Source organism: Pseudopodoces humilis, chromosome 3 (genome assembly GCF_049639895.1).
Source record: "Pseudopodoces humilis isolate 2021_Gansu_Grassland_sample_001 chromosome 3, ASM4963989v1, whole genome shotgun sequence".
NCBI lineage: Eukaryota > Metazoa > Chordata > Aves > Passeriformes > Paridae > Pseudopodoces > Pseudopodoces humilis.
In genome coordinates this window covers 70,588,333-70,612,469 of record NC_142202.1, presented here as the reverse complement: position 1 = coordinate 70,612,469, position 24,137 = coordinate 70,588,333, and the positions used below count along the sequence as shown (strand labels likewise).

Genomic DNA, 24,137 nt, shown 5'->3' with positions numbered 1-24,137 from the left:
AGTTTGCCAATAATGAATACTTACACCCCAGGTGTCTCCCAGATAAAGACCATCATTTGCACAAAAGTACACTAGACAATATTTATCTATTTTGATTTGTTGCTAGTTTTGGTTTTTTAAAAATGGAGTCATGACCCAAACGAATTCCTTGAATAACTTAAGGCACATTTGAATTATCACAAAAATGATGACTTTAATTAAAAAAAAAACCAAAAAACCACGAAAACCATCAATGCTTTCCATGACACTAGACAAAAATTCTGCAGAAAAATGACATTTTATATCTCATGCAATAACTGAAATTTGAAGAAATTATTTATTAGCTTGTTTGACCTGAATATAATTAATACTTGATGTGTTGTATTTACCATTCTGTAATCCCATCCACAATTGCTTATGATCCTTTTTTTGCATTTCATTGATGACTTGACTTTTGTGCTTTAAAGCATCTGCTTCTTTTATACAAGCCATAAAATGAGCCTCAATCACATCCTTAGAATGGCAGTGTAGAAGATCCTTTTCTGGAAAATTCTACAAAGAGAAATGACAGATCAAGAAAAATAAATGCATCACATACCTTGTAAGATGAAGAATAAATGATAATTTTAAATAGGCATAAATTTATGCAAAAGAAGCACACTGGAATCTTCTACTTACGGCAGAACGTAACAACCATTCTCTCACTCTGCTGACAAGAAACAGGTTGCAGTGAAAATGTTTCAGGAAAAATAAAAGCTCAACAACTTTCTGTAAAACCAGAATTTTAACATGTTTTCAAGCAGATATTCAATCTCAGACAATAAATAGGAAAAAATACTGAGAAGTTAGTGACAAGCACCTAATTTATATTTGCTCTCTATGATATTTTATCAACCATTTCTATGCACACAGTTCCTTGAAAAACAAGCAGAATCACCCACATATATGAACTAGAGTATATCTTACAAACATTTTTCCTTAGAGATACTGGAAATCTTTGTCAGTTCCAGCTTCAACTAATCTATGTGACTGCCAGTCTGTGTGACTTGATTTTATACCCCATTTATTTGGTTACATTGGCACACAGCATTTAGCATTACAGATGCACAACTACCACTCCTCAAATAACTCTTAACCCTTCAGTAAATGACAACTACCTCTCATAATGAATTTATTAAGGAGTTACAGTACTATATCTCATTCAGATACAAAAAAGATTTTTTTGGAAATTAACTTAAGTCCAGCATTGTAGACGTTGTGGTTTTCCTTCCTCCAGTTTTTCTTTTATCAACACATACTATCACTTGCCATTTCATAATAACACAAGCATTCACTAGCACAAATCCAGTGCCTATAGTTTTCAGAAGTTTTAAAACCCACCTTTATTCCCTCCTTAATTTTATTTTCACAGTTGCTTATGTCCATGCTGAATGGAGCAAACCTCAGAGCCAAACCAGAGTGGTGGCATCATCAGTATTCCCCTTCCTAAAAAGGGCTTGCCACATTTTTATCCTTGAATTCTCATGCTATCCCACCAGAGGCCATTTCCTCTTAACCCATTACAAACTAGCACTTTAAAAAGCTTTTGTGAGTGACTGTCAAAACCATTTTGGAAACACAAGTACATATAATGGGATATTTTTCAAAGGCTTTTACAACATAGTTAACATGTCAAAGCAGGAGCAATCTAACGCTGGAAAAAACCCTACCTTCACTCTCCCACACAACCCCCCAAAAAATAGTGAAGATTGCTTCAAAATAGAGAAACCCAAAATATCAAAAAGGGAGCTAGGGATTGCCTTACCTGAAAGAAATTCTGAGGATAACAATGATAGTTCCCTCCTCATTAGGTTATTGAGAAGAGTTGGAAATTAAATAATGGAATGTCATATAGTGTTTCCTCCTTATGACAGGGAGAACCCAAACTCTGGAAACTGTGGATCAAAAGGATGAGTATTTTCCAAAAACAGGGGCATAAAGAAAAAATTGCTAATATCTTTTCCACTAAAGTTCACATGGTTTGGTGTTGAACTTGCAAAAGGGAGTGCTGCTGTTACGACTGGTGTATGTTAAGCTGACTAGAAATATAAGGACAGAGGTAAATCTTGTCTCTTATATGAGAATGGCCAAGTACAAAGACATTAAAGAAGACAGAACAATAAGGAAAGTTCTTCTGGGGCAGACCTTGATCCTCGTCTACCCTACAAAGCTGAGTGTCTCAGCAATAATTGGGCCCAAGATTACTAGGAAAACATTACTGGGATGGTTACTTGCCAATTGACATCTGCATAGGCCTGTAAAATACTTTCAGAAGTTCAATTTACTTGCTCAAATAAAAATATGTAAGGTCTCATAACCAATCCAGAAGAAACAAATAGACAGAAATAGCATACTTAAAGATCAAAAAAGTTCTTTAAGAATTCCAAGTGAGACACTGGCATCCCTCAAAACAAAGGAAGAAACAGTGGTACGTACCTAATGCCAAGTAATAAAAGACCCTAGAGAAACTGACTTTCATAGTTAAAAACTGATGTTTTAGCCAAGTTTATGAAAACAGTTTTGGTACAACAACTGTTTCGCTACACATGTGTCTAAATATTGAACTGTGGGGTCTTTCTCTTCTCTTTCCACAGGCAGACATCTTCCTGCTGACTTTCTTCCAATGAATTTCAAATTGCAGCTAATGTTACTCCCTGAGGATGAGTTCCAGAAATCATCAAACTGTAGTCTGCAGAACAGCAAGGATCTATTTAAGATTGGTCAAAGCTAGTTAAGCTACTATAAAGAATCTAGATACAGTAGTAGAACTAGGTGTGGCATGATTAATTTTCCCAGCTTCTAAGAAGTAACACTGTTAAAGACTGGAAAACACTCCTAATTCTCAGTGCTGTGTACACTTTTCTTTAGTGGGAAAATACTGACACATTTCTATGAAGTACTGTGAGTAGCAGCTGAAAAGCCTGAACATGAAAGTGACTACTTAAAAAAACACTGCACATCTGCAAGAAGCATACGAAACAGTTTCACCTACATGAGACTACCAACAGAAAACTTGGCATCCCTGCTGATTTATCAATCAGGGCGCAAAACAATAAGTTTTATACTTAAATGTAGATCAGCATGCTTGTACTTTAAAAAAAAAAATTCTACTTGCCTTCTTTCTACCTGAAGAAATACTGATCAATCATAAACAACTTACTCAGTTCCCTGAAGAAAGGGACAATTGTAAAGAAACTGGTAGCCACTCTTGGATATACAACTAAGAAATCTGCAAAAAGTATTAAGAGACGATATAAGTAGCTTTAATGCAAGTACTTTCATTGGTGTTGTCCTACTCCCTCCATGTCCGGCATCTTTGAAGGAACAGTTATGAAGGGTTGACTCTGATTTTCTTAGAAAGCTCAAGGAGTCCTGTTTTTTAACTTCACATATATGTATACCCTTGCAGTATGAACTGAACACAAAGAAAGAGGTATCGTCTGTACAGACAAAAGCACTAATGACCTCTCACATAAAACTGTACCAAAAAAACATCACAGGCAATTTCAACAGTCTGGTTTCATAACCCCATTCCACCCATATTTATATCTCAGTTCTAGTTCTCAAAACATCTGTTTATCCTGTGACAGTCTATTTACATTAGACTACATTTACAGAAAATAGGATATTAAAAACCCTAAGGAATGTATCCAGTGGCAGGGGATGCATCTATGTGTTTGTGTTTAGTTACCATCAGTGGTCTTTTCTTTAAGAAGACTGATTTCAAAAAAACCCCATTTATATTTCTGGCTTCCACAATATCTCCTAGCAGTTCCACAATTTATCCATGTGCTATATGGAAAAGCACTTCCTTTCCATTCCACCCGACCCAATCTCCATCTAAAAAAACCACAAAGATGATGACTGCCACGTAAGGACAGATGCTGTCTCTCCTCCTGTACATCAGGTCATGGGTGGAGAGGGAGGCACCAGCAGACAATGGCTTCAGCAGAACCTCAGCATTCCCCTCCCCCAATAGTGCTGCTATTTACAGAACAGTTCACCATTTCTTATCTACTGCCCAAAATCTGGAGAGGTGGTTACCACACTGAGAACATCAATAGTGTTAAACAGGCCACAGAGTAAAGTGAAATGATTTTAACAGGAAGGGATAGAATTTCCCTCCTTCCCATAAAGCCATACCTGGAAAACAAAACCAACTTCCCAGGCCACAGCCTCTCATGATTCTCAAACTCCAGTATGCCGCTCAGCCTCATCCTTCTGCAACTATTTAATGCAACTGTTTTTCAACTTTACAAGATACAATGCATGTAATTTTATTGCACACTAGAAGTACAAATTAACAAACTGTTTCTTCAATGCAAAAACCAAGTGTGTTTATGATTTGGTCTGCGTACATAAGACAGGAGGACAATTACAAACATCTATCAACTTGAAAACTTCTGCTGAACAAAAATAATCCTTTTCCATGTTCTTAACTTCAAACAAAGAAACCTGATAGGGGGAGTTTGATTTTTAAAAAGAAGTTGAAAAACACTTTTTACAGATGTTTGAGATATCTGTTGTTGACTGCATGCATTGGTAGAAGAAAGGAGACAGCCACAACAACAGAAGTTAAACTCCATAAAATCTAAAACTGTTTAATTAAGCCGAATAAAAATTACAACATCATTTGAAGAATAACTACACAGAAATGAAAAGAATACTCTAGTCAAAAATCCCACACCTAAAGTATTCAGCTATAAGGAACTCTAACGCATGAAAACCTCTTCAATATTTTGACATACTTTGATATCTTTCAGTTATGTTTTGACTTCAGGATTCAGAGGGGTTTTATTTAAATAAACTTTCAGATTACATCAAAATAGGAAGAGAGATTATGCAGGTGCTAACTCCACAGTATTATATTACTAAATTACATCAACTTTTAAAGTAAAACCACCTTAGCAATTTATTATTTCTGCTGATCTTTAATGTACACCTTTGAGAAAAACTAAAAGTAGCTAATCTTTTGGCAAGCAGCAAAACGAGAACATTAAAGTCAAATTTATGTTGCTGATTAAAAGGCACTGTGATGCTGCAACTTAATTCTCAAGATGCCTCTACTTTGTGATGGCAACATCCCCACACTGCCACTGTTAATATTCCACAGCTCTCAGAACATAACAATTAAACCATGATTTATGAAACTAGACGCCCTATATTTTCTTCAGAACATTCTGGAAGTTTCCTCGTCCCAGGTCTCTGACATTTATCAGACAAGTGTAGCAATTACAATAGTTTCAAAAACATCCCCAACTTCAGATCCATTAAGTGAATCATTTTAGAAGTTTCAACACATGGTTTCAGTGTACGCTTCCAATAATAATCAATTACTCTTGGAAAAAGCTTTTCTAATACACCTTTGAGAATTGTTTCAATGAAAATATGCAATGCAAGTGCTTCCCAATACACTTTTCATTTCACTCAAATCTCTCACGCACAAAAATCAAGCCTATTAACGTAGCATTGTCCATAAGATCAGTTTTCCTATTGCACCGTTTCTTTTACAATGGAGAAATTAATGTTTCAAAGTTACATATTATGATTTGTAGTTGTGCTTTTGACCTCAAAACATACCTGGAATTATTGCCTCAGTGCACTTCAAAGTATGCAAGAATCCTGCACCAAAGCTAACCCTGTTCAAGTTCCATTCTGAGCAAAGATCAGTAGTGCTACTAAGTCATACCAAATGGGTTTACAGTGCATAATCAAAATAATGTCTCTCCTGTGACTAAGCTGTCACAAGACCAACTCATTTCACTCAGTTCTCTAAAAGGGACCAACATTAAGTACAACAGCTGTAGAAATCATTTGAAGTCATGGAATGCATCTCCATGCTCTTTTATGCCTAAAAGGACAAGCACTTCTCAATCTTCCCAATCTTCAGTCAACTCAAGACAATTAAATTAAAAACATTACAGAAAGTTCTTCTATCATAAGCCTCATAACATGAAAAACAATTTTGGATTTTGAGATTGTAATAGAATAATTTTCTATGGAAAGTCCAGTAAAAGCACACACAATTTCATGGAAAACAGCTGCAGATTTACAGAAACCTTTGAATGCTTCCTCAACAAATGGATATTCTCCCTTTCAAATCACACCATTCACATGTTTTATAAAATAGTTATGAAACTTCTTCCTAGCTTCCAAATGTCATGCAATCTCATGCTCACTTTTTCTTAAAAAAGGGTCTATATCAATTTACCTTGAAATGCACTGTGATGCTCCAAGGAAGGGCTGTATTTGATGCGTGGAGATCAAAAAGTAAACCAATTGGGTAATGCCTAAAAATTACAAGATATTAATTTAATATAGAAGCTGTGCTTTTGCTTCTACATATCACAGTTAACACACCTGCATTTACACACACACAAAAAAAATAGCTGTTTTACTCCCACAATTAGCATTTTTTATTGCTTTCTTAGAAAAGTTATTCAGGCAAGTTTAGATGACTGACAGGCAGAATCAAGTCTGGAATATACATGTTCAATATCTAAACAGTGGTCTCCAAGCTGTGCCCACAAAACACTGCTACTTTTGCAACTGCCTTAAGTGGCCTACAGCTGCTTTGTGGAACTTTCCAAAACAGTACTTTTAGTTAAAAAGCATCAGACCAGGAATACCTGGTCTCACAGAAAAGCACACATGCTTTCAGATGCTTGAGTGTCCTGGGTTTATACCACACTGACCCTTAACATCCTTTCCTTCTCCCACACATCTGATACATCAATGCAGAGAATAAGTAGAAGAGTGAAAAAATTACGTATCTGTTAAGGGCTGAAAGATGATAGATCAAGATCAACTCTGTATCTTTAGTATCCAATTAAGAAGAATGAAAAGAAGAAAAAAAAATAATTGGAGTTTTGTATCTCAATGGTATTCCAGATTAAAGGAGTTACACAAAAAAGCTTGCTTCTGACAAGTATTCACTTCTGTCTCATAGCTTTCTCTCCCTTAAATTGATTAGAATAAACAGCCCCCAGCAGTATATGGAACATATATCACACACACAAAACCTCCAGAGGCATTGTAAAAAAAGCTCTTTGTTCAGATATTGGCAAGATTTTTGATAAAATATATATTTTTTTTTTTACATTCAACATACCAAGACTCATTGTCCTATCTTTGAAAAATCGTAACCCGAAGAGCCTTATTATGCATAGAGAAACACACGCTGAACTGTAAAGTGAGTAGTTTCATTGAATTAAACGGGACTGATCAGAAATTGCAGACCCAACCACGTACATAAGTTTTGGAAGTCCCAAGAGTACTAACCGAGAGTGTTGCTTTAACAGCACCTGTGCCAAGCCATTTTCCAGATTGGTGAAACTTTCACACAACAGCGCTTTAGCACCCTCTACGGGTGAGCCACCCCAAAGCTAAGACAAATTCACCACAACTGCAAAATAAAACCCAAAACACTATTACAGTTCCTGAGCTTACCTGAGAATGAAGAGGATGCATATCCAGATTTATCCTGATTCACTGCTAATGCTCAAGTTTTTACCACAGATTTTTAACTACTAACTGCCAATCATGTCCTAAAGACTTAACAGGGATTCAGCAAGAGCCCCATGAAAGAGTGGTTTTCCAGGTGAGTTAAGTAACAAAAATCAGATTTGATAATTAGATGAACACAAATTTTCAACAAGAAAATTACTTCCAGTTACTTTCCATTTATACAACAAAACAGATAACTAAGATAAAGAAAGCAACAAAAATACCACACTAAAACTCCTACATCAGGTCTTGGCTTACAATTATATCTTCTAATCAGTTAAGATCACAAAGTGAAGTTCATGTAATCAAATTTTTTCAGTAAAATCCCTGTGCTTTGCAGACTTAATAGATGCCTAATTAAATGGTACTTTGACCTTTTGTCTTCTGCTAATTTATGAACAGGAAGGGTCAAGTACCCATCCAGTTGGCACTAGAGAGCAACCTATACAATTAGGGCTAGAACACAACTCACACAAAAGTCCACTGAAAGCCACGTGAAAGTGTTCAGACAGGATGGAAATAAGCTGCAGTGCCATCCCCTAGCATCTGCTGAAGAAACTATTCCAACACAGATTGGTATCAGTCAAGGAGAGCTCCTGAGAAAGGCTGCAGCTCTCCAGGTTTCAAACTGCCAGAAGTGCTTGGGACCTCTCCTGAGGTTTGGAGGAAGCCGAGGAAATGTTCTTGCCTAGAGGAAGTGCACATTAGTGAGGAGCTATGTCACAAGCAAACTACAGAGCTGCAGGAAGTTAGAGGCTGCACTGCATCACGGAAGATACAGAGATTAATGGCATCATCACCAAGATCTCACAGAGATGAGAATGTGGAGAGAAAGTGTCAGTAGTCATTGGAGTGGTCAGTGGGGACTCACAGGATGGGGAGGACCAGAGTTGTGTGAATTCTGGTCTTGAGGAATCCATTCAGTGCCAGTAGCTCAGTGTGCAGCTGCAGAGGGAGCTGCAGGTTGAGCTCGGGGTGATGGGAGCCCCAGAAAAGAGGTCAGAACTAGTGCTAACCTTTTGCACAGGAAAGGGCACAGGGACCTGTAGCCCTGCCAGGTGACTGGTCACTCAGGGACATGGCAGGAGCCAATGACACAAAGCCCCACACTATCACACACAGACTGAGGGTATAAAAGCTCAGAGGTTCCTTGTTTTGAGGTCCCTGCTCAGGGGCACCAGTTGAAGCTGTTACTCTGTTGTTACACCATGACTAAGGTCTTTGAAGGAACCAGGCACCTGAGGCTCTGCTATGGGAACCGAGGGTCGAGCTGTTAAGGAAGCCTTTTCGGACTGTGCGGCTGTGGGGTGCGCAGGGAGTCGAGCAAGGCACCCATCGGCTCCCTGGAGCCGCCTGCTGCAAAGGGGCCTCGGTCCCAGCTCAGGTGGCCCAAGTGTGTGACTGCCAGAGCAGCTCCTGGGTGGACAGACAGAAAAGTTTCCTTAACCTCTGGGCAAGAGAGGGCAGGCCTTCTCCATCCACTGGCAGTGCTTCCGTGTTAGAAAAGAGGCTGGAAGTTCTGAATAAGCATCAGAGCTATCTGAACAGCACACCCACAGGCAGAGGAAGCTGTCATAGAACCAGGAGACTCCATCCAACAGCGGAGGGAGCCCCAAATGCCAACTTTACTTGTTAACCTGCAGAGGTTTGCTGCTTGTTCCAAAGTTGCAGAGTGGCAAAGTTGTCGTCTGCTTGGCTTATTAGTACCTGCTGTTTACCCACATGGGCACAAATTTTAAGCACTGCATTAGAACCCCTTAGAGTATCAAAAGTGACTCTACAAATTGTAGGGGCAAGGAGGTATCTCCACAATTTTGCCATTAAAGGAGACAGGTTCAGAGAGGTGTCTGCAGGTCAGGAGCTGGTTATGCAGCTGGCGCAACAAGGACTTACTTGGCTTTTAGCGACATAGGATACTCTTTGGGGATAATGGATAGCTAGGGAGAGATGGAATCTCTAAGTCAGACAAAAGTATCTTTGCCTTAAGGTTTCCCAACCTGGTGAGAGCTTTAAGACCATTAACAATGGAAGTGTAAATAACAACCCACAGATAAATAGAAATTAATTTACATGGGTGGATAGCAAGTGGTGAAAGGTGACAGCTACAAGGGAGATGTCAAAATGATAAAAGAAGGTAGAAGAGAGCCCACCACAAGTAACTACATAAGAGAACATAGCTTGGAAAATAAGCAGTTAAAACTAGTTGTACATGCTATGACATTACTGGGAGAGGGCTACCTGAGGTACAGCTAGACCACTTGCACAACTGGAATACTGCTGTGGAAGGACAGACATAAGCTGCTTAGTAAAGGCAGGCAGTGCAGATGAGGACAGAGGGTTGTCTTCCATGTCAGGGAGCAGCTTAGATGTATGAAACTTAATAGGACAGGCAACAGGTTGGTCAAGTTCTTGTGGTTCAGGAACAGAGGAAGGACTAATAAGGGCAACAGATCATGCAATCCAGGTGAGAAAATAGATAAAGTCTTCTTTAAACAATTCAATAAGTGTCTACATCACAGATCCTCGTTCCTGTTAAACTCTCATATCTGCTGGAAAAGCAACACAGCAGGACACAAGTAGTCAAGATTTCCTGATACAGACACTGGATGAACCAGAGATAACCCAAAGCTCAATCTGTTACTTATCAGTTCAGACAAAAGAGTTGTGATAATCAGTGGCAGCTTTAGCTGCAGTGATCACGAAATGGCAGAGTTAAAAGTCCTAGAGAAAGGATAGTAAGCAGAATACAGACTTTTGACCTAATTTTTCATTTCCTCCTGGTGCCCCTACACAGCTCAGGCTCAGACATATCAGATGCATCACCAGACAACAGTTTCAGCCCTTCACCTGCAGCCAGAGCACTGAACCTGTGCTGTACTTAGAGAAATGCAGGTGCAGTAGGAACATTCCTCTTGTTGCAAGAAGTCATAAGCTTCCAGCTCTTCCAAATCTTAGGAGACTGTTTTCTAACAGTCTTTGCCTGCATCTCCTTCAATATGATTGTAGGCTTAGCCTCCTGTAGCTGCAGGATGGTCTGAGGTTTGATCCACTTCCTTCTGTAGTCTTTAATGCTGCACAGTCTGATAATCTGTTCCTGAAACTCCTTACTTTGGTGACACAGACCCTCGCCCAGCACACACCTCCTGTGGGCAAATAATCCATCTTCCCCCATCCCAACACTTTCAGCAGGAAAAAGAGGCCAACCCCATGTAACTCCAGGCCTGGAGAGGTTCATTTCCCTTTAAGAACTTGACCAACACACTGCAGAGCCTGAAGTTTGAACTGTTTCAGACTTCCTCCAAAATCTCACTGGAAAATGGAAGAGCTGCATCTGAACAGATAGAGATGTCATCCCAACTAGGTATGAAACTGCACAGACTATAAGCAATAAGACCTCACAGGGCAAAGTAAATAATTGGAATAAACAATATTATTAACAAGTTATTTTTGATTCTGAATGCACAAGTCATAGGTAAAAGGATTAAACATTAAAGCCCACTATTCTTTCTCTACCAACTACTAGCTCAGCGTCATTCTCAGCTGTGGTGTTTAGGTCTTCCCCAGAAGAAGCGCTGGCTCTTTATGGGATTACCATTCTCCTAAAATACTGCTTTACAAATAGCACTTTCCTTAGAAAAGCAGTTCCACCAAAATCAGTGGAGCTGTACCTGGTAGAATAGGCTTTGTTTTTCTGAAAGATGAGAGTTTTAATTAGCAGATCATCATTACACTATTTATTTTCATTTCTACATTCAATAAATTTAATAACTTCACTTAATTTTAGAATTACAAACAACATTTTTATTCTATACTTAATTGTACAGTTTGTTTCTTTAATTCTAGTTTAAACATGATGGTATTTGAAAACTTACAGAAAATATCGATCTATTTTTGGTTAAAGTACAAAGCTTCTCTTTCCTTTCTTGTTACAACTTCAGTGAAAACTAGTTTTCTCCCAGTATTTACCTGGGATCATGAACACACTAGGATAAATGTGGTACCTTGCTGTTTATTTAGGTAGTATCATGACTCAACATTACTGTGGCACATAAGACACCATCTCTTGTTAAATTCTACATAATTTATTTAGAGGTCTAAAGCTCTAAAGTTATAATAAAAGTTTAAAGAGATCATTTTTATCAGATTCTATTTACATATTTTCAAGGTTTACACTAGGCTGTTCTCAAAGAAACTGAAGACTAGAAGAGATTTACTGCATCACCAAATCTACAGGGATTCCATGATGTGATGCTTGCTAATCACAAAACAATCCAGGTTCAGTAAAATTTTAAAAATCACTAGTTTTCTTTCCTATGATGATACAGGAAATAAAAAGAGATAAAAATCTCTTCATCATTCAAAATACTAAATACCTTCTGAAGGGCTGACACTATCTATACCGAACTAACAAACACTGAAGCTCTCAAAATATTTTCTTTAAAACTCTTTAACAGCAGAAGTAGAAAACCTGATAAAAAGTATTTATGAAAATTAATTAAATGAAACAATATCAGTCCAAGTCCCTAAACTCTTACAAAAAATACCCAACAAACTAAAAACCCAAAAGAAAATAGTTTTAATAGACCATCAGACAAAATAAAAACAGGATCAACAGCAATTAGTTCAGTAAATTTGAACTAATTGAATTCAACAAACACTTGCAGATTAGTATTAGATTTTTACAGTGCAAGCATATCACACCAGTGAACAGTGAAGGCTACTCATGCTTTATTACTGTCATGCATACAAGCCATTTGCATTTAGACTCCAGAAATATTACTTCCTATCTGTGTTACTAGGCATCTTCTAGGAAGATGGAATACGTTAAAGGAAGATTTATTTGGCAATTCTGCTGCAAGCAACGGTAAAGCCAAAACCACAAGCATTCTGAAGTACGGGAACAAGGAGAACAAAACTAGTAAGTGCAGCACAACACCTCTGTCTTACACATAAAGTAAAAATTCAAGCAGAATAATAAAGAATGTTCAACATTAAACCTTCTTTTGTTTTCCCCCAAAAGCATGCATTTCTTACCCTTCTCCTCTTTTGCTGCCTTTGAAACTCAAGGGAGCGATTCCTTTAGGAAAACTACTGACACTGCGCTCAGGCTGGGAACTCTATGTGATAAACTGCATAAAGTACAAAGTTCAATAAACTCACCATTTCAGTGGTGTACCTTCGTATTCAAACCATATTTCACTAACTTCCTCTTGTTTCATAACTTTCTGAAAGTGTTTCTTCACTTTGTCTGTTACCAGTGTCAAGTAGCTTACCCTTGGCAAAAGCAACTGAAAAAAAAATTATAGAAGCTTTAAGTGTAAATAAAATACTCTAAACCAGTAAAAATTTGTAACAAGTATGCATTTACATAACCGAAATGCAGTTAGCATTCTCTTCTACCCCTTTTTAAGGTAAGAGGTCTTTTAGACAGTTTACTTTTTAATGGTCAATGAAAGGCTACAAAATAGTGCACTCAGAAGATGCAGAACAGCAGTATCCAATATATTAACACCAAAAAAAGTAAAAAACTAAGTTCTCAATTCTCTCAGTGGGGTGGTGGGGAGAAAAGTGGATTTCAATTTCTGCTTTTCTGTATTTAAATAATGAAGTTTCAAACATTTTTCATATGAACACATAAGAGATTCTAACTTCTTATTGAAAAGAATGAGCAGCTGTGCATCAGCTGTTATTTCAAAATGGAAATTCCTGCACAAGGAAAAAAAAAAAGCCCATGAAAACTAGATGCTTAAGGGTTTGGTTTCCAAGTGTTTTGTACTTCCAATAGCTGGCAATTTCCATTTTCTTTGCATTGGGTTCGTCAGTTCAACCTATTAGTCAAGACTACTATACTTCCACAATTTAACCTTCACCCAGCAATTAAAATCAGAAAGAAAACTGTAAATATGTTTTTAGTTGAAAAAATTAGAAGACACATTCTTACAGCTTTGTCATATACTATCTTATTTTCTCAAGTGTATAATATACAAATCAGAACGTTGTGCTATTTTTATTTGCAACATCTTCCCTACCATCTTTTTTTTTAAAAGCCTTATCCCCAGGAGTGGTTAAGGACTCTATCAATCAGTGAATTGACTGATGACTGTGTGGCACATTTACTAGAGATAAATCAATCTGTAAGCATTAACAAACAATGCTTTTCAGTATCTCAGTAAAGATTAACCTCCCTGTAAAATATCAATTCGCTTTAGAGCAGACATTTTAAATTAATAGTATCCATCCTATAAACTTCTGCTTCATAATCATTAATAAAATAGATGGGCCTAAGATATATATAGACTATATTTTGCATGTTTAGAGAAACATTTGTTTTCCAGTGTTCCTCATAACCAGTGCTGTTTCTTAAAGTATTTTCTTTATAGTATATGAATAATGCCAGGCCCTAAATGAATGTTTGCAGTACAGACCTCCCAAACTGTCTAAGGTTATATTTTGCCTGACAGAAAACTTGATCTCTGCTGCAACATTGCTCCAGAATTTCTCCAATAATTAGACCACACTTTGATATATAAACCAGATAATATTTTGACCATGATACTACAATTTGTATTGTAAATACATAAAGAAGTATTGAGAGCACATCAAGTTCTTGGAAGAACAGATTCATCTTTTTGATAATGCCACATTAGGTTATATCTGTGACACAGCTAAATTTTATAATTTTCTAAAATTACATAAGGCCAAGTCTCACCACTATCACAGACATCATGTCCATTTTTCATGTACCATATGGTTTTCTTTTTCCATCTGCTGCTTTTATTACCATCATCACATTGTTTCTAACTTGTTTCATAGGAGCAATGCAATCAAAACACAGGCTTCATTTTTAAAAGGCAAACAAACTCAATAAATCAGATGAAGTTATGTACACATTCAAGTAAGAATTGCTTCGTACTTAAATGACAACATAAGCTTATCCTTTATTTACCTAATTCCACATATCTTCACTGATTGTTCTTGAGACAATATAGTCCAGACTGTACCAATCACACCCACATATTTTTGGTAATTTAATGTTATTTCTGCATGATATGTACAGTTAAATTAGTGCTGGTGTACTCTGATGAGACTTATTAGGGCTCTTAAAAATGCCAATTTTCAGCATGCTGCATGTAGCACAGCCATGCTGGAATTGATAAACATATTAAAGCATTATTTATTGCAACACTGTTTCACATAACAATTTAAATTGCATAACTTCCTCTGTAAAATATTCTGCTTTGGTTTACACTGTGAAAGAACAAGCCAGTTTCTACTTCAGCACAATTAGAGAACACAGACAGTAACTAAACAGCATTCGACTGAATTTAACAGAACGTGACTGGTACTCCCAAAAGGCTTTAACAAAAACTGTACAACTGTACAAAACACAACAGTTAATCAGATTAACATGAATTAACTGTTTCCCAGAGATGCTGAGCATTTGTAGAACCCACTGAACTCATTGTTTGGTCCCCCCAGTTCTTCTACCTCGATACAGTTATCCCCTTCCATAGAAGTGAAAGGATCCAATTCTACCATTTTTCTAGTTTTAATTATCTTAAAGATTTACAAGGATGCAAAATCTGTTAAGTGAGATCTTTAAGAGCAGTTTTAACACATTTTCAGTTTGTTATTCCTTTTAATGTCCCTTCCCCACCCACTGAAAGCTAACAAATAAGGTCATGAGTTCTCTTCATTAAATTAAGAAAAGTTAATCTCCAAATACATCACCAAGCAGAACAAATCCTTGCAGCCATCCCTAAATGTCACCCCCGAAAATTACACAAACCACAACACCTTCCTTTTCAATATTATGTATTACTACAGTATTTAATCACAACAACCAGGAATGTTTTCTTATTAACCAGGAGGTTAAATTAAATACAAAGAACTCCTTATATGCCTAAGTAAATGCTTGCAATATAACTGTGTGGAGAGTACCTCTCCAGGTATATCCACAGGTTTCGTTGCAGAGCATGCAGTATTTATACATGCAAAGCACTAAAACAGAAAAATTACAGATTTAACAAGCACTAGACTGGTCTCATCACTAAAGTGTCGAGGGATATGAAACAGAACATCCTAATATGGAATGGTTTTACGTTCCTCTCTCCTACAGATACCTTAAAATAATATTTTTGACACCAAGCAAGCTAAAGAGTGATCCTGTTAAAGACCAGTCCCTTGGGCAGAGCATCATTCTAAGACTGTACCCTGCTGTAATTTTGTTCTTTATACATCTGACAAGTCTCAGCCAATGAGTCTCTGCTTCCTGTACACTTCTTTCACCCTCTTCTAACTGCTGCTTGCACCAAGAGGCAAACAGTATATAAACAGTATATAATCTAAAAAAAAAAAGCATAATAATTTTAGGATGAGAGAAAAATCAGATAAATCAGCAACAAAAGTAGTTCAAGCAAACTGTTCCTAAATACGCTGCCACTCAAAACGTAAGCATCTGCATGAAACACTCCAAAGAAAACTGATGTATCCATTTCTAGCATAGCTGCAGAAACCTACACTACATGACTGTATTAAGACATAGGACAGTGGGCTACCAGGGCTGCACAGTCTTTATGTCACCACTCTTTCCAAAGGATAGACAAGTTGATTTTCAATTATTTGTCCTACCCCTGTGTAGTGCCACAAGGTGATACACACATGCTTCAGCACCTGTGCTGCACTAACCCATCTGACAGACAGGGCTCTCCTGTCACACCACTCACAAAAACTGAAATCCATCCCACAGACTATGGGTTGTTTTCTAACCCCTCACCCTCCAAGTCTATGTCATCCTTCATTTTCATAAAGCAAGTTCCACCAAGCAGAATCCTTTATCCTCCCTCATCTTAATGATGCCAGTATTTCCTCCCCATGCAGTCTCTCCATTTATGAAAGGCAATCTGAAATACAGAGGTTATATCTATACTAACAAGTAAGAGAAGACATGTAAAGCTGAAGAGCTAATGTCAAGGGCTAGAATGTTAACTACATATACTTTCCTACTTTACCCATAATTTTATTTTATTTTGATTTAGCTTAAGTTTGCTCCCATACACTAAATGTCCATTAGCAGCTGCAGCCCATCTGCTGCTTCAGCTTCACGTGAAAATGATTCAGCCCATGGGCTGACTGCTCTGTGATGCCAACCTGGGCACAGGAACTGGAAAGGATGAAGACTTATTTCAAATCTGAACAAAAACATTAATGCAAACACACTCTGAAACTATCAGAGTTACACCATGACATAAAACCTTGATTGCTATTCTGCCTTACACTATTATAAATCCTCGGTCCCTCCAAAGACACAAAGCTGTAAGACCAGCTCCAACATGAACTGAAAAATGAAGAAACTAAAATTTTAGAACTGTCATCTGCAAGTAACTGCATTTTGCAGAAACAAAGAATTAAGCATTGAGAATTTTTGTGCATACTTTATGTGGAGTAAATAAAAGAAATCCTATGACCTTAACACGATTTCCTTGACTTAGAAATCTGGCCAAACCACAAGGATAACATGGTTTCATGGTTTCCATGCCAATGTTGAACAGATCAAGGCTGTAAACCTCTGAACTTCAACTCATACCTTTCAAGTAGCTCTTACATGAAGCATGCAAATATATTTTAACTCCTATGTAAAATTTGAAGTCTGAGACTTTTAGGTATCTTAGATGTATTTGGCAATAGGTCAAAAAATATGAAGCAAAGTGCTTATCTTTTACCAATGATGAAAATAAAATATACAAAGATGAGCACTATTACTGCTGAACAGAAAGTACTTATAGTTCATTACGTTTCAAAACACATGCAAATGAGAAACTGATGACACAAAGATACTATAGAACTTCAGAATTCCATAAAGATTAAAAGTTCAAGATTTCCCTCCCATATACTTGTTACATTTCAAATTTGCATTTCACTGAATCAGCTAACATTCTTTATCAATTACGTGTCTCTTAGGTGCTGAAAGAATGAAAACTGCTGAGAACATTATAAATAAATATATCATTATAGGAGGCACTTCCATGTTACAACTCAAACACATCCATCATCCCTTTTTTATCATCAGCTAGCCATCCTGTTCAGGCAGTGTTCTGTTTAGCCATTATAGTTGCTCTTCCTATTTCTGAGCTAGATCTCTCATGGCTGCTGGACTTTAAAGAAAAGAAAATGAGGAGAAGTCATCCACAGAGCCAGTGTTCATTAGGAGTTTGTGTTACACAGGTGACCAACCTTAACGCTGAAGATTTCATAAGTCTGACTAAATTATTTCTGCATTAATAGAAGTTCTCTCCCTTCAACTCTTCATTATCCAAGAAAATACAAATTCACACGCAGCCTCCTCCTTAACCTAGTCACTCACTGACTTTCTAAGAATTTTTTCAACGATCTAAATTATCTGTGATAAGTTTCTGTCACTATTGAAACAAGCCTGAAGTTTTCCATTTGCTGTGAAGAAAGATGAAGTCACACAGCATGGCTGTAAGTTTACTTTCAGAAGCTACCAGAATAAGAAAAGAATTGGGTTTTTTTCACAACATGCAGTAGTACACGTGATGAGAATGAAGGAAACGAACATAACCAGGATCTTGGACTATTTGTGACTGCCTTTGTCATACTCACATAGTAGGGGTCAGCTTCCCTTTCAGTTATCTCATCCTGATACAGAGTGAAACAGGTCGGTATTCGCCCAAACCACACATCTCGAAGTACATCTTTGTCATCTGTCATTCTTCCAATGGACAGTGAAGCACATGTAGATCAATTTGTTTCTTCAGCTACAAATGTAACCCATTCCCCCCCACCCCCCGAAAAAAAAAACAAGTCAGCACGACTGCAAATAAAATACATCTTGTTAAAGGTTCTCCCATAACTACGGTCCTGCAGGCTGACCAACGCTGTCACCGGGGCATTAAATGCATCACTTGGTACAAAAAACGGGATGAATTAAGCTCCCAACTACAAACACATAGTGGATAAGGAGTGAAACGTAAATGAGCATTTCCTAAGGCTGCATAACGCCCCATCTGCAGAGCCAAAAGGTCCTTCCCCGTTACCGCCCCGCAGCTCCCGGCACCCCCAGAGGCCACGGTGCCAGGGGCAGAGCCCGTGTCCGCAGAAGGGCGGCCGGGAACACCGAACTGAGCCGGGCTCTCCCGGCCCGGGGGGTCACCGAGGCCGCAGGACGGGCCCCAGCATCGCCTAGCGCCGCGCTGAGACCCGGGGGCGTCCGGGACCCGGCCAGGCCCCGCGGGGTCTGTCTGTCTGTCTGTCTATCTGTCCACCTCCCTCCCTCCCCACTGCCGGCAGCTGCCCGGGGTGAATCAGCGGCGCCCCCGCCCCACGGGGCCGGGCCGGAGAGCACCGCGGCGGCAGCGCCAGGCGCGCTGTCCCGGGCAGCGACCGAGCCTGGGGGCGGCCCCGGCCGGGCAGCCTCGCCGAGGGGGCGCGGGGCCGGGCCGGGCCGTTACCTCTGTCACGACCGGCGACACCCGCCTGCCCGCCCGCGCGCGGGGCAGGAACTGTGCGCCGGCCGCGCCCCCGCCGCGGCCACGCCCCCGCGCACGCGCCGCCCGCCGCGCGGCTTCCGCCCTGCCCGCGAGCCCGCCCCCGCCGGCGCCGGAAGCCGGAAGCGGCGGGGCGGGTCCCGGCCGGGCCGGTGGGAAGGGCTGGAGCCGGGAGCCGGGATCGCAGCCGCTCATGGAGTCGGTCCCGAGCCGCTCCGAGAGTGCTGGCGGTGCTGCAGCGGCAGCGCTGGAGGCGGAGAGTCGCCGGGCTGCAGCTGTACTGGACCCGGCCATGGGCCTGCTCCTGAGGCATCGGCGGGGCCGTGCAGCCGATGGACCGCGCGTTTGAGGATTTTAAGCACTTAATCTCTCTGTTTATTCTTACCCGATTGTTCTTTTTCCCACTTCCCCACGGAAGTAAAATCGTAGCACCAAGCCTCTCAGAGTTCAAGGAGCGTTTGGACAATGTTTTCAGGCTCATCGTGTGACCATGGCGTGTCTGTGCAGGGCCAGGATGGACTCGATGGGTCCCTTCCAACTCAGACTATTCTGTGACTTTTTCTGTAGTAGATCTTACCCACTGTGATAGATGGAGCAAGTCCAGAGGAGGCCATAAAGTTGATAAGAGGACTGGAGCCCTTCCTCTACAGCGAGAAGCTGAGAAAGGTGTAGCTGTTCAGCCTGGAGAAGAGAAGGTTGTGTGGAGACCTCGTGGCAATCTTCCAGTGTCTGAGGGGCCTACTGGGAAGCCAGAAAGGCACTCTGTCTCAGGAACTGTACTGAAAGGACAAGGAGGAATGGGTGCAAACTGAAAGATGGGAAATTTATTTAAGGTATTAGGAATAAATTCCTTACTGTGAGGGTAGTGAGGCACTAGAATAGGTTGCTCAGGGAGGTTGTGGGTGCCCCAGCCTGGCAGAGTTCAATGCCAGGTTGGATAAGTCCTTGATCAACCTTTTCCAGTGGGAGGTATACTTGCCCGTGGCACAGCAGATTTGGACTAGATAATATTTAAGATCCTGTTCAACCCTTCATACTCTATAATTCTGTGATTTTATACCATGATCACAGGAGGATGAGGAGCACCTGTTGCCATCAGTGACACCTCTTGCATACCAAAGCATCATTCTGGATTGGTTTTTATCATCTCAGTAGGTGCGAGTTCACAGTGAATTCCACCTCTGCTCTTCAAAGAACATCTCCCACAATTCTGTCGCTTTGCAAATCCCCATCTCAATGTCAACTCCTACAACTGTAGGAGTGCAGGGGAAGAATCAACACTCGTGGCAGGGAACATCATAATTCCCAAGGAGGATATGTATCCTATTGTGCTACACACTAGCAGTTGTCAAAGCTGGGCTGTTCTATGGCAAGATGTACAACTGCAGCGAACATCTCAGAGCGGTGTTTTGGCATCTTGGGGTGAGAGCTGATACGGTGTGGTTTTAGCGGCAGTTTCAGTAGTGCCACGTTCTGGCCGTGCTGCCTTGTGGCCACCAGATGTCATGCAGCGGCCACGGCTGCTGAAGGAGTCTTCGAGAATTCGGGAACTAACTGCAATTATTACAGATTTTCGGTGGGGTTTACCCAAAGACTGGCATTTTAATAAGTTTGTGTGTTACTGAGCCAACAGTATGATTTGCAGAACTCTAGTATTTTTTCAGTCATCTGACGGATTACAGAAGTCTGGAAGGCTCATTTAAATTTTTTTCCCAGTTTAAATGAGATCATGATGATAATCTTATGTTTTTGGTAAATCATAATATTCCAGACATGAGGCCTAATAAAAAAAATTATCTCATTTGCTAGTGTTCTGTAAGCAAAAATTAAGCTGTGGCGCTTTTTTGACTTGGGACATACACAAGGAAGCTTGCCTTGCTTTCTCTCTGAAGTTTTTTGTGACACATTGGTTTAAAAAGGAGGCAAACTGCTGTAAACTTGGAGAAATTTGGTATGGCCTACCCAAAGGATAGGGAAAGAAGGCACAGAGCACCTGTAATATTGCAAGGGCTTTATGCTCTGAAAGGACCAGTTCCCTTTCACTCTATGGGCAACTACACTCACCTAGCACATGTTGGGTATGATGGTGGAAGGGGAGAGACTTCCTCCAGAAGTATTGTCTGTGCACTCACAACAGTTTTAACTTGTGTGGGTGGTGTGGAAATTATTGTCTTGCAGACCTGGAATGGCAGGAGATGTGCACAGAACTGATCCCACAGTTACAGAGACATCCATCCCACAAGCACTGCACATTTACTAGAGGCTTTTCTGTCGGTTTCTGCAAGGAACCCGCCTTAACGTTGTTACAGGTCTGCTGAAACCAGTCTCAGGAGAATGCACTGGCCAGTGGAGCTGCTGTGAGATGCCAGCACCACTAGAAAAACAAACAGAAAAACCTGACTGAACAGACAAAAAAATAATATTTTTACAAAGATTTTTAACTCATTACGAGATTTGCAAGCTTTCAGAAAGCTTTGCACATATGGATATCCCTACAGGAAATCAAGGAGAACCACAGGGTTAGTCTTTGCCCTTTCCTCCTCTGAACTCAGAGCTCTCCTATAGAAAAAGGTGGTTTTGGTAGGATCTGTAGGATGAAGGGTTCGACTTATCATTATAGTAGCATCACTAAAAGTAATGCCAGGTCATTTCTATTCTCACAGGCAGGCAGCAGTCTGCCAGCTATTGTCAGTGATACTGTTAGGATGTGACTCCTTGATGCTGCCTGTGCTCACCTCCTGAGGTCTTACTTAACCCTCACTGCTACAGCTCTTGAAGCACAACATTGGCCAGCTAGACTGTGCCATCAGCATTCTGTTGATTACTTATGACAATTACCAAGTAGATTAAACATTTACTTTTGCATTTTTCTCTTGTGTATAATATAAGGAACATAGGCACCTGACTCAAGCATATGGATTCCACTTCATAGGCTGAAAAATTAATTCCATCCAGCACCCAAGTCTTTCGTTGGATCTAGATACAAGAAGCCAGGTAGAGAATAAAACTCAGTCAAGTTATAAAGTGAGATAACTTACTGTTTAAATTACCTTCCTATTTAAACATCCTGCTGGTGTAGTTGCCAGACACAGATACATCAAGATACTTTGCTCATGTGAGATCTTAAAGGCAGTAAATCTGTAGGTGAATGAGGCTCTGCTACTGAGACAAAGTTGGTTCTAGATAAGCGCATGAAATATGTGATTACTGAACAAATAAACTGAACCTGAAGTGAATGCCGGCTTTTCTGTTATTATGAATACAAATAAAAAATTCAAATCTAAAGATTAAAAATAATTGGCAGAATGTAATGTCAAAATAAATACACTAAAAAGGAAATTACCTCTTTGACATATTGTTTTCCACACTGCTATCTAATGCTTTGAGTTTCACCATCACTTTGCACAATTGACTCATCTAAATTGGAAGGGGAAGAGCTCAACAAACATATTTCCAATTCCAAGGATCCTCGAGCAGTATTCCCTCATTTTAAATGTCATCATCAGACAACACACAGTGAGTCATTGCCTAATGGCAGCTGAATCAAAATACCTGTTATTGAGTACATATGGAATGTGAAGATGCTTGTAAAGAACAAGATTATAATTAAAGATGCATTAATTCTAATAAAAAGAAGAGAAATGGAACTGATGTTTTACATATTTGTGGGCAGTTATGCTTTTGTGTAATGGTAGTGCAGATGAAGATTTGTAAGCAGAATCAGTGCATTATTTACGTCGGAAGGGACCTCTGGAGTTCTTCCCTGAAATCTAGGCCAACAGCCCTTCTCAAAGCAAGAGTAACTACAAGTTAGTATAACTTGTATATAGACTAACTATAAGTTACTCTTCCAGCTACAAGTTGGAACATATTGGTAAAGGTAAATCATGCCAGAATTTGATTGCTGAAAGGTTACCTGAAATAAAACATTAAATACTATTTCCCTCTGTATTTTGCTAGAACTGGAATTACTGATATTCATTGCTTTGATCACATGGAATGAATTTAATGGTGCTTTCGTAGAATTGGTATCTTATGTCACCTACACATACCACAAAGTAAGGATAGTCTGTAAGTATATGATGTATATATTTATGTAAGTTATACCTATATGGATGTATAACAAATAGCCTTGGCAGATGGACAAAATATTCCATTTATTCAGTCCTGGCTCCTCGTCTGTAAAACCCAGACTCCATTAAATCATTGGCAAAACATGCAGATATGTGAAACTACCTGTTCCAGTGTTGTTTCATTAGCAATAGTGGTCAATAGTGAGCAATCACTATTGCTGCTTTCCCTTCACTTCCCTAACAGTTTTCAATAGAAAGCAAAATGTACTTTAATTTTCTAGATATTGTCTTTTGAGTGTGTAAACAAAACTGGATCGTGAGAATCATTAATGTACACCTTTTAACATGCAACAGTGAGTAAGAGTCAAATGAAACTCATAAAGCTGCTATTTTTATCTAGCTAAATAGTTCGTTGTTGCCTACTCCAAGTGAAGATTTAATTTGATTAATTAGATGAGAAGCTGATTCATTCATCTGAGAACTTCCTGGAAATATTACAAGATAGCACTTAATGTTTTCCAGATACAATTTTAACTTATAAGTCTGTGGAAGTAAAAAAATCAGTCTTATTGGGATGTAATTCTCCTTTCATGCTCTCCTCACCTACTAATATTTGTCTTCTGTAACAGTGAATATGTTTGGAAATATTCTAGACTGGTTTTAAACTCTTTTTTGTCTAAATAACTGAGGTATTCTGACAACTGTCCTAGTTTTCCCTCACAGCTGTTAACTCTTTTTTCCTTTGCTGATTTCACAGAATCACAGAATGATTTGCAGTGGAAAGGGCCCTTGAAGATAATCTAGTTCCAACCCTCATTTCCTATTTTAGTCCTACCTTAAAATTCCTAAGTCATATTTCAGACTATCAAAAAAATCTTTTATTGCTAAACCAAGTGACTGGACATTAGGAAATCCCAGTTCTAGGTCTGCTGCTTATTATTTACCTTGAACAAAATTTCTTGGTTTTGCTACTTTGTCATTGACTCATGAAGACATCTTGGTCTTAGTGAGGAGGAAGGGAAGTACCCCTTTT

At 39.3% G+C, this 24,137-nt stretch overlaps 1 protein-coding gene across 6 annotated transcripts in view; it reads right to left on the bottom strand.

Annotated features, from left to right (window-relative positions):
- ATG5 (autophagy related 5) overlaps window positions 1-19,072 on the bottom strand; it is a 73,221-nt gene extending 54,149 nt beyond the window's left edge. For 4 of the 6 annotated variants that reach the window (XM_088053426.1, XM_014263699.2, XM_088053428.1 and 1 more), the window contains exons 1-6: window positions 18,996-19,072; window positions 18,148-18,302; window positions 12,685-12,812; window positions 6,230-6,308; window positions 658-747; window positions 369-531 (exon numbers count right to left, since the gene is read on the bottom strand). In XM_088053426.1, the coding sequence (XP_087909552.1) occupies window positions 369-531; window positions 658-747; window positions 6,230-6,308; window positions 12,685-12,812; window positions 18,148-18,255 (568 nt within the window). In that variant the 5' untranslated portion in view covers window positions 18,256-18,302; window positions 18,996-19,072. Of the gene's footprint in view, window positions 1-368; window positions 532-657; window positions 748-6,229; window positions 6,309-12,684; window positions 12,813-18,147; window positions 18,303-18,995 lie in introns of those variants that run through there. The other 2 variants (XM_005518243.3, XM_088053427.1) reach the window with 2 other exon arrangements.
- Between the last annotated feature and the right edge of the window lie 5,065 nt (window positions 19,073-24,137).